The 11,765-nt window shown below is 39.4% G+C and overlaps 2 protein-coding genes across 2 annotated transcripts; both read left to right on the plus strand.

The window, feature by feature from the left end:
- Window positions 1-883: 883 nt before the first annotated feature.
- LOC122086163 (RING-H2 finger protein ATL11-like) lies at window positions 884-2,375 on the plus strand. The gene has a single exon (XM_042654890.1). The coding sequence runs from the start codon at window positions 1,274-1,276 to the stop codon at window positions 2,189-2,191; it is 918 nt and encodes a 305-aa protein (XP_042510824.1). The 5' UTR covers window positions 884-1,273; the 3' UTR covers window positions 2,192-2,375.
- Window positions 2,376-6,367: 3,992 nt separating this feature from the next.
- On the plus strand, window positions 6,368-9,964 carry LOC122087429 (nicotinate N-methyltransferase 1). Its single transcript, XM_042656565.1, has 3 exons — window positions 6,368-7,242; window positions 7,356-7,420; window positions 9,477-9,964. Exons 1-3 carry the CDS (start codon window positions 6,516-6,518, stop codon window positions 9,774-9,776), a joined length of 1,092 nt encoding a protein of 363 aa, XP_042512499.1. The 5' UTR covers window positions 6,368-6,515; the 3' UTR covers window positions 9,777-9,964.
- The last annotated feature ends 1,801 nt before the right edge of the window (window positions 9,965-11,765 follow it).

Consider the following 11,765-nt stretch of genomic DNA (forward strand, 5'->3'; position numbering starts at 1 on the left):
AAAAAAAAAAACCCTATATTCTCATCCTAATTTGGGAATTTGGGGTTAACCCAATCTTAAAATTAGGAAAAAGTTTCCTGAGCCACCCTAGGGTACTAACATCTCTCTCACTTTCGTCTCGCATGAAATAACCCCACCTCCCCCTCTCATCCCTCTTTAAGATTAGAAAAACTGAAATTCTTGTAGAAGGGGCATGCTAAGGTCTTATTGATTTTTGAAGCATTGGAAGACGCAAGTGAAACCTGAAAACCAGGGGTGGTTTCAGTCGTGTAGGGGACAAATCTAGGTGCGACAATGGACCACCCTCTGGATTCTAGACTGTCCCCCGTGTAACAAGTGTGTGCGCCACTCTTCACCCAATTCAGGGAAAGACGACCATCTCCCTTCCCCCAAAAGAAAAAATGAATTCAACTTTTCATGTATCTTTGCAACCTGCCAACCACCTGACAGTCTCCATGTCCATCTCTCATGGGGAATTTAAAAAAAAATATATGATAATTAATGGGTTCAAAAACAGGAATTGGAATCTGAATCAGTTCGGTCGGTCAGAATTGGTTTGGAATCGGTAGAAATCAGTTGGGATCCTGATTGGTTTTGATCTCAATTATTTGATTAATATATAAGAATTTAGAATCAATCTTATTATGAGGTTTATATATATATATATATAGGTGTTTAGGTTTTTCAATTATTATTTATTCATTCCAAAGCATTCTTTTGTCAAAATGAGTCATTGCGTCCACGGATTTTATATTTATAGATTTTTTATCATAAATTATCTATAAATTTAATATTTAAAAATTTTGGTTTAATCTAATTTATATATAAACTTAAAAAAATATATATTATCTTAAGCTTGAATGAGTGATGTTCTAATCTTGAGAGTAACAGCACCATAATCGATCTCGTTATTAATCAATCTGCACTGCCATTCAAAATTTTAGAACCGACTAATTAAAAAGGAGCAAATTCTTATCTTGGCCCAAAAAATTCTCTGCGATCTTATCCCCCTGGGGTCCCGAAGAAACTTAATTCCGGTCTCCCCGACTCCACTACCTCCGAGCGAGGTTCCTCCACTCTTCCCCCTCCCCAGGCACACACAACATAATCCAAGCAAAAGCTTCCAGGATCTCCATCATCACTCATCACCTACCTGACTACCTCTGCCGTTTGGCTTCGAAGATGCAAAACGAACAGACAATTTGAGAAGCAGAAGAACCCAGAGGAAGCAAAGCTCTCGAAAGAGCAAATTGAGTTTAAAAAATTTCAATCGATGAAACCCCACAGCCGCAAGTTCCTCGACAACTCCCCAAGCACCGACCCATCGACGGTAGAACCAGCAGCAGCGGTAGCTCCTTCGTCCAGGTCTAGTAAAGACTACTACAACTACCCGAGGCCTTACCTACTACCCGCCACCGGCACAAGCTATGGAGAAAACGATACCCTGGCAACAAGGTCACAAACAGCCATCTCGGCCCTCGACTCCTCCATGGCCTTAACCGTGGTGGTCCTTCTCGCCGGACTCTTCTTCATGGGTTTCTTCTCAGTCTACATCAACCGGCTGTCGGACGATAATTCCCCAAACGACCCACGCCGCCGAAGCCAACAGAGTCGCAGAGATTCTTCCTCTGGCCTTGAACCCTCTACCATCCAATCCCTTCCCCTCTTCGCCTATGACGGAAACGCCAAATCGAAAGAACCCTTGGATTGCCCCATTTGCCTCAGCGAATTCGAAGAGAAAGAGACCGTCAAGGTGATTCCTTTCTGCCGCCACGTCTTCCATCCTCATTGCATAGACATGTGGTTGTCGGCTCATGTCTCGTGTCCCCTCTGCCGTTCTACGCAGCTGCTCCCACCTTCTTCTCCTCCTTGTGATTGCAAGGACGATGATCCTTCTTCTGCTGCTGCTTCTGGGTCCGTGGCAATGGACGAAGGCAGTGGTCATCTGTCGCTTATCCAAATAATCACTGACAATCAATCCTCCGGTCTCACAGGGATAGAAATAGAGTGTGTTGAGTGCCAGCGGCGGGACCAACAGCAGCGAGATGAGGTACCAATACCACCGTCCACAGGTGCGAGTGCGACAAGAAAGGCCAACGGCTTCTCCTCTTCTTCTTCCTCTTCTTCAATAATTGAAGAGAACAGAAACAGGGTGTACTCGCTCTCGTTGCCAAGGAGCTCCAGCTTCTAACACCATTGTGAGCCTCCTCCGCCTGAGATGAGATGGACGCGATTCACTCACAGGCGAATATACTAGAGCAGAGAGCAGAGAGCAGAGCATACCCATAACAATTTTACCTTATCTACTCTTTACACAGGCCTTTGTAAGTATTCTCTCCCATTGCTGAATGAAATACCCAGATGTCTCTAGATTCTATCTAGTCTCTATTCTCTAGGCATTTAGGGTGCGAAGTGAATGGATGAAGAAAGTGGGATTTTACCTGGAACAGAACGTGAACATGGAAGTGGATCCAGACTTCGAGATTGGGTGTCTCAGGACCACTTCGACCATCAGGGATTCAGGACTCAATACTCAGTGGTACCACCTTTCTGTATCTGCGAGTCAGGTCACCTCTATGGGGAAGGGAAACTCGAGTTGGCCTTGACCTTCTGAGTCCTTCACAAACTAATTGCAGGCTGGTTTCGATGGCTTCCACACCTGTAAATCTGGAAGTGGGGGTACGGCGGTTCCCCATTCACCAGTCACAGTGTTTTCACTCACGCTACAGTCGCTACTACTCACTAGTAAACAAAAGAAATAGGAAGTCGGGTTTGAACTTTGGACGTCGGTTAAAACCACAACCTGTATTTTCGTTAGGCGCACCAGCTTAGCCCAACTGGGCTTATATGCTCTCTCCCCCAATCCCATATTAATTGACTAGAGTCACATGGATTACTAGTCACTATTCTGTTCAGTGCCCTCTAAGCTTCCCCCTAGCAACTGCGTCTGTGTTTTGTAATGATCGACCGTTTTATTGTTAAGGGAAAAAGACCCTTACCTGCTCGTGTGCCCCTAAAACCAGACACGGGGGTGGTGAAAAGATCACCCAGACTCCTGGTTAGGTGCTCGTTCATCTCTCTTCATTGATTCTCACATTAACACAGTGCCTATGCCACCAAGTTACGATCTCTAGCTTGTCTGTTAATAGACTTTTAGTTTTATTTTGTAATGTGAATTATTGGACTTGGATCTTCTGTGGCGCAACAGGGCATCTAGTGCGCATCCAATACTCAGAAATGTCTTTGATTATGTGTGATCATCTTGGGTTCTATGCCTGAACGTTTCTAACCGTTGGATGTGTGTTAAACGCACTGTTACACCACAGAGGAATTCAATCGTTATCGGAGTCAAGTCTCATTTAACAATCACTAATGATGACTGTTAATGGTTTAAGGGTTGTCAATAAGAAATCCCTATAAATGAACATTAATGTCATGTTGTGGGTATTGTCACATTCGCTTGTGAATTTTACGGGCTTCATGTGTCAATGTCGCCTATTTTTACCTAGAAAGAAAAAATTGTTTCTCCTACTTGTTCTGTAATTTTTTTTTTTTTTTTTTTAAAAAAATGTTTTTTTTGTACAAAAATAATCTATTCATCTCGAATAAGATCCTCCGGACAAGGAGGCTCTTAAAACCCATTGTGAAGGTCAGAGAAGGCCCATTTGGAAACAGAGCAATCCGTTTATCAAGGTGCATCAGACAAGGGCTGACATAATTAATGAGGAGAAATTTCATAAGAAAAAACAAAATGAGAAAAAAGTATTGCATTTCCTTTCTTTAAAAATAGAAAGCAATCCGTTTATCAGCATCAGACAAGGGCTGACATAATTAATGAGGAGAAATTTCATAAGAAAAAAAATGAGAAAAAAGTATTGCCTTCCTTTCTTTAAAAATATTGCACTGGGTTGAATGGAAAACTATGATAGGTAAAAGAAGTTAGCTAATTTGAAGCCAAAAGTTTCTTCTATGTGACTCACCTAGAAATGAATCTTCATGTGAGTGGTTTATTTATGCCATGGGGATGATTTTTTTTTTTTTTTTTTTGGTAAAATGCCTTGGGGAAGGTTAATGTGGCCAAACTGTTTGTTCCATAGTAGAGTTGGGTTGTTTATCTATTAAATTTACCTTATAGACCACATGCCCTAGTACTCTTAAAGATCAAAAGGGTTGGGTGGAGAAGTGACAATCTTAAGTAATAGATGGATAAAGGACCACATAGATTTGTCATTTATTAAATTTTAAAACTAAATCCAACAACCATGTCAAGTTTAATTAAGCTTTCCATGACCTGAAGAGCTTACAGCCTTACACTCTATCGTTTATTGGCAAAGCATCAATCAATTGTAACGTTTGTCTTTTAATTGTGTTCCATCAATTGCTAAGAGAGAAGTAATGTTTATCTGTTGCAGAGGCACGGTTAGAGAGGAATGCCTTTAGTGATGGTTATCATTCCTTTATTTTTACCTAGGGAAAAAATGCTTCTCCGGACTTGTTTTGTAATTAACTTTTTTACTTGAAGATTTAGATTATTTTTTAAAAAAAATAATGAGTAGGGGATCCAAACGTTTTCAACTTATATTGGCATATTCTATCAAAAAAAAAAAAAAATTGCAAAAATAATCTATTATTCTCGAATATGATCATCTGGACAAGGAGAGGCTCCCAAAACCCATTGCAAGGGTAGGAAAAGGCCCATTTGAAAATTTACACCAATCCAAAAACCAACAGCAAAAGAATGCATTTGATTTATCAAGGTGCATCAGACAAGGACTCACATATTTAATGGAGAGAAATTTCAAAAAAAAAAAAAATGAAGAGAAACAAAAAGAAATTGTGAAAAGAAAGTATTATAGTTCCTTTCACTAAAAGATCGCGGAGGAGAAAGCAAAAATATGATAGGTAAAGGAATCTAGCTATTTGTAAACTTGAAGCCAAAAGTTTGTTCCATGTGACTCATCTAGAAATAATCTTCATGTGAGTGGTTTATTTATGCTACGGGGAAGGTTGATGTCGCCAAACTCTTTGTTAGATAGCCCAGATGCTAATGGATTTTTCGTCCCCTGAGTACTCTCAAAAGATCAAAGTGGTTGGGTAGAGACATGACAATCTTAACTACTAAGGGACCACATGGATCGACCAAATTTAAAACAATGTCTAGTCACCATGTTGTGTTTAATTAAGTTTTTCATGATCTGAAGAGCTTACACTCTACTAGCAAAGCACCAACCACCAATTGTTCTAACATTAGTTCTTTAATTGCATTCTATCAATGGCTACGAGAGGTCTCAATGTTTGAATTTTGAATATAAATAATTTTTGAATGTTTGAATGTGTTTTTTTACTTAAAAATTTTTCCCATAAATGATGGATGATTGTTTCATCTAATGGTATTTCAGACTTCATATATAGAAGGAGAAAAATAATAATTTTAGATTCATGGATGAACCGAACTCCAAGAAATAGGAAAAATAATTTTTCCCTGAAATTTGGTATTTCAATCTAAAACCGACCCATCTAAGTCCCAATTATTTCAAAAATGAATTGGGTAGAACCAAATCGGATTTGGTTAAAACATTTCTCCAAACGTGAAAAATATAATTTTGTTTGCATAGAGATTTGTATAAAATAATATAAAATCATATACATTTGAATTGAATGCACAAAACTTTAGGATTCAGATCTTCTGTTATTACTCATCATATTATTCTTGTGTTATTTTAGGTGCAGAAGATGACATGTAACATGGACGATATGAACGGCTAAGATGAGAAGAAAGGAACATGATCACAAAGAATTCGTTTTAGAAAAGAAATTATATATTAAAGAATGTCTAACGCAAGATGTCTAAATTATGTCCACAACATCTTACACGCTAAGAACACAGCCTTTCTAGCCAAGGAATTAACCACGTTGTTAGCTACACTTGACTACCTAGTGCGCATAAACAGCCACAAGACCAATTCCTAGAAAACACACTAGCCCCAACAATATCAGCATCTCTAACTCTTTATTTTTTCGGTAAATCGACATCTCTAACTCTATATAATAATCCCATTGTTATAAACCACTCTCTCATTTCTTTTATGAATTATACCAAATCAATGGTTGTGATGAACTAAAGTCTATAGCCCTAGTCTTACAAAGGTGGCGTGAATCCAGTGCATAATGCACCGGTTACAGCCTTTGTTGGTAGAGTAGGCGTCAAGTTTGTGGTTTAAAGTTCAACTCATGTCGTTCACATACCCCTGTGTTATGTGAAAAAAACAAGAATAATAAATAAATAAATTAGAAAGCTGGGCCATCCGTTGGATGAGAGTCTGAGACGATTACCATTGGTGGGCCAAAACTTTACAAAAGTCATCCGCGTGCACTGGGAGCTCCGTATCCATTCTCCAATAGACTCCAACAGTACAATCAATGTAAACTAGTCCAAATCTGGCTCTTTCAGAGACACTCCATGGGAGAGAGAGAGAATCAATAGCAGTAGTAAGAAAGGGTTCCGGAAATCAGAAATGGCGGAAGAGACAACAGCGGAGAGAAACAACGCGAGGCTTGCCATAATGGAGTTGGCCAATATGATCAGCGTTCCCATGGCCCTCAACGCTATCGTGCGCCTTAACGTCCCCGACGCTATCTGGCAGGGCGGGGTCAATACCCCTCTCTCCGCCGCCGAAATCCTCGCTCGTGTTCTCCCCTCAGGAGGCGATCCTGAGAATCTCCAGCGTATCCTCCGTATGCTCACCAGCTACCGCGTCTTCACCGAGCACATCAGCGACGGAGACAGCAGCAAGGACCACATGGTGGTGGTGGAGCGCAAATACTCTTTAACAGAGATCGGAAAGACATTGGTCACCGACGCCGATGGGCTATCTTACGCGCCGTACGTGCTGCAGCACCATCAGGACGCGCTGATGAAGGCTTGGCCGATCGTGCACGAGGCCGTAGTGGATCCATCATCCGAGCCCTTCGTGAAGGCCAATGGAGAAGCGGCTTACAGCTACTACGGGAAGAAACCGGAGATGAACGAGTTGATGCAGAAGGCGATGTCGGGAGTATCGGTGCCGTTCATGAAGGCAATATTGGAGGGTTACGATGGGTTTGGAGGCGTAGAACGTCTGGTGGATGTGGGCGGAAGCGCTGGGGATTGCCTACGGATGATATTGCAGAAGCATCCTAATGTCCGAGAGGCCATCAATTTTGATCTTCCAGAGGTCGTCGCCAAGGCCCCCTCTATCCCCGGTAGGTGCGCCATGATTGGCGACTCTTTCCTTTTCTTCTTCTTCTTTTTCTTTTTTTTTTTTTTTTTTTTTTTTTTTTTTGTCTGAGTTCTCTCATTTATTTTAATCCAATAGGCGTAAGACACGTTGGCGGCAATATGTTCAAGTCCATCCCGTCCGGAGATGCCATTTTCATGAAGGTAAGTGTAAAAGTTGATATGCTGCTCTGCATTTCTTTCTCGTCTTTTGTCTTTCTCGGCCTTTGTCTGTTTCGCACTTCCATTTCCTCATTTATCTGAAACTATTAACCCTAGGTTGAAATACGGAATTTGAGTCACGTCTTCGTATAAAAATCATTCTAATAAAATGTCTGACTCTGATCCACACTTAAAACCTACTCACTATTAATACGTATTTTTAAAAGACAAAAATACGGACCAGGAACCACGTTAGAATGCAGTGGTTCTCTCGAAATGGGCTCATGACACGTGGAATTTAGTTTAAATGTTTTTTTGGTGGGGGTGTAAATGATTAGAGAGAGGTTGCCAACTGGCAAAGAGTATTTTTACTAAATATACAATCTGCTTTTTTATTTCTTACCCAAAAAAAAAAAAATCTGCTTTTTTATTTTAAGTAAAGAAAGACTTATTCATTCATTGTGTACCAAAAACCAATACGTAAGGGTGTCAACGGGTCGGTCTGGCTCGGTTTTGGTGTGGGAGGGCTAAAATCGAAATTGAAACTGAACCAATAAGGAAATTTTAGTTTTGGTTTGGTTTCGATTTGTCTTTGGTTTCTTAAATCGATTTGTAATTGGGTTGGTTTTGATTTTTGGTCCAGTTTGGATTCAACTTTTCATACAAAACTATGCAAATTTGATTTTTTTTTTTAATGAATTTTGGAGTGTTTCGGTTTCTTACTGGTTTGGTTTTAGTTTCGGTCTGGGCTTTGAGCTGGTTTTGGTTTGGTTTTGGATTCATCTGGTTTCCAGTGCGGTTCGGTTTGGTTTTAGGGTTGCAATACTACAAACCAAACCAAACCGAACCGAACCCTACCGAACCTAACCAATAAGGCTTCAGTTTGGTTTGGTCCATGTTGTTATCAGTTCGGTCCGGCCGGTTTTACCGGTTTGATTTAGGGTTTGACACCCCTACTAATACGGTATCGATATATTTTGGATCGGGACTAGATCGCCCATATTGGTCAGGAATACCCTGTTTTCTTTAAAAAAATATATTTATTTTTATGTTTTTTATCCTTAGTTTGTACTATTCAATTGATATGAATCACACGATACAGGCAATCTCATACCAATACTTAAAATTATATATACGACACCAATTGGGCCCTCTTAACCAGAGAGTCAACGGGTTTGTAATGCTAAGTGGAGTACCTACTGAGGATTGATCACTTGATCAACTCCTCGTAAATGTATCAATGCTTGATTTACAACCAAAAGTGTGACCTTGAGTTCTTGTTGATTTCTCTACAATTAAAAATTTTTAAATTAAAAACTAAGAAGATGAAAGAAACAGAATATTTCTCTAGAACAGGTTTAATATCTAGTTAATAGATAGGGTTTTAAGTTTGTTTTCTTTTCCTTTTCTACTCAACCAAATGGATGGGCTAGGAATCAGACCAATCTGGATCATAATCAGCCGGCACAGTAGAAATTGATATTACCAAAAATAACGAGACAAAAATGAATCATTTGTTTTTTGTTTCTTTTTCTTTGGAGGTGGGGAATGAATGATTCCTAGTCACGTAACCCCTATTTTCAGATACAAAGAATACCGCTTGCACCCCTATGAAATCTAAAAAAGGTTAGGCCTTCTTAATACCCATGTACATCTCGTCATTGTCTTGCATCAATCTAAACCAAACCATCTATTTCAACTCAAAATTGAGAAAGTACATTAGGGGAAAAAACAACAAACATATGTCACAATAATAATTGACCTTAAAAATGACCAAGGTGTATCGGATGTATCAGCCAATACGCCCAATACAATGGTAATACACTAAACCATGAATTGCAGAGTTTTACCTATGTCGGGTTATCACAGCCAATATTTTCAATGCCATGTCCGATATGAACAAACGTGCAGGTATAGATCATTATCAGTATCCCCGATAACTATTGGTTGATACGATGATACCGATGCCTTCAACCATGTGGCATTGGAAATGGGTAGAGGTAATAGCTAGCAAGAATGGTATATTGTTGATGTAAGTGCAGATTGGTTTGTGTGGCAGTGGGTGTTGACGACTTGGACGGACGAGGAATGCGGAGTGATAATGAAGAACTGCTATGAAGCACTCCCTGTGGGAGGGAAGATGATAGCGTGTGAACCTGTGCTCCCAAACGAATCAGACGACAGCCACAGGACTCGGGCACTGCTGGAAGGTGACATCTTCGTCATGACAGTCTACAGAGCTAAGGGCAAGCATCGTACTGAAGAAGAATTCCGGCAGCTTGGCCTCTCCACCGGCTTTCTCCACTTTCGAGCCTTCTACATTGACCACTTCTACACCGTCTTGGAATTCCAGAAATGAGCTTTTCAACTATAGTTTTTGCTCTTCCCATTTGCGTTCATCATTCATCCCTCCCCCTCTGAGGAGACACGGCAATTGGTATATACACACTGAAAGACAAAATGCAACTATGTAAAAGGCTCCTCTTGGAGATTGACTATTTGTGTGGTCGTCAAATAATAAAAACGAGGAAAATGGTTTTCATAATATATATATATATATATATATATATGAAAATGAAATCGAAGATAGTTTTTATGCCAAGACTCAAGAACAACATTCCACATATAAATTTTAGAGACGGGGGGGTTGAGTTGACATGCTTCTTCTCCCTTGTATAGGTACCACAGTAGTACGCCTAGAATGGGAGAAGAATTTGGTGGCCTAGATCTTGTGATTGTGATTCTAGTCTATACAATTTACTTAACCACCACTTCAAAGTTCAGGGACTTTCAGGTACCCCAATATCAAGATGGGATTTTCCGAATTTGCAACAGGACCACAGGTAGATAGGTTCATTACCTTCTAAACTCAAAAATATTTATAATTGCAAGCATCGAAGGGTTCCCCTTTTCAAATCTTCCAATAGTAGACATTTCACTGAAGTGAGATGTGCAAAAATGATCCACACATATACTGGTGTTGTGGGAATCTTTTCCCCCCCAGAAAGACATAGAGAGAGAGATCATCGAACGCCGAATCTGTAAATATGTCTAAAATTAAAGTATCTAAGCTTCCCCTTTCTTCGTCTTTGTTTTGCATTATCCTTGGGCAAAAGTTTTCCATCATCGTCCACAAAAAAAAATTGCAACCTACCGTATTTTGGGTTTATAAAATATTACCCACATTTTCATTCCCACTGATACATTAGAGAAAGGAATGAGGACGGAAATTCCCCGATTCAAGACTTTTATTGAGACATGAATTGATGAATTGGAGGTGTCAACATGTTATTCTCAATGATACATTCTGCATATATTCAACAAAGAACTAAACAATCTACAGATAACCTGATGATGAGGAGGAGGAGCCTGAACTCAGACAAGGCCAAAATAAACCGGAAAAAAGGATTAAAGCCTCCAGCATGTTCTCCCTCCCTTCGTAGTTTATTCTTTTTTTTTTCCCTCGTTTCTTCTTTTTTTCTTTTTACAGTAAGGAGTAAGCTCGAATCACCTCAACAATTGGCGCCCGGCACAACGGACACTTCCCCCCACCTCGAACCAACTCATTTGCACATTTTGAACAAGTACACATATGACCACATCTGCAATGTTTTGAAAAAATATTAACAAAAGTGAACTTTCAAACAAGTAATATTAGTACTTTCTTTATAGGTTCGCAAATATATATATATATGGACATACCTGTACAATAAAGAATCAATATGATTATCACAACAAACACAACAAGTCCCCTTCCTCACATGACCCCATTTTGATCCATCTGATGATTCTACACCCACCTCTGCAACGGATTGAAAACTTGTACAAGTCAATTACAGAAAGGGGAAATAACAGACTAAGTGTTCCATTCTAAGTACATTAAAAAAAGGTCCATTTCAACAGAAAATGTTTTACTGGAATTGCTCAAGAACAAAAGTACTAGTCTGAAAATATAAAAATAATTTTACTGAAACGTAATACAAAGTTTAGGCAAGATGTTTTTTTCCAGAAAAGCAGTGGTATTTGATCCATGAATACAACTGCCACCCATGGATGATACCAAACCATCATGTGGATGGGTTATTTTCCTCAACGTGGAAGCCTAAACATGCTTGCTTCCTTGAAAAAAAATCAGAAAAAGAACAAATGGCAAAGCATACAAAATGAAACATATAAATGAAATTAGAAATTCTGGAGACCATGAATTCTTGTTCCATAAGCCCATCAAATGGTAAAAGCTTAAGCAGTAAACATTACAAAGAGCATTTATTCATAAGGCTTCATTTGTTTCAGACTAGAATTTTCCTGGAAAATTAATATTATTTTACATTTTTTTGGTGGGAACATG

Source organism: Macadamia integrifolia, chromosome 8 (genome assembly GCF_013358625.1).
Source record: "Macadamia integrifolia cultivar HAES 741 chromosome 8, SCU_Mint_v3, whole genome shotgun sequence".
Taxonomy (NCBI): Eukaryota; Viridiplantae; Streptophyta; class Magnoliopsida; order Proteales; family Proteaceae; genus Macadamia; species Macadamia integrifolia.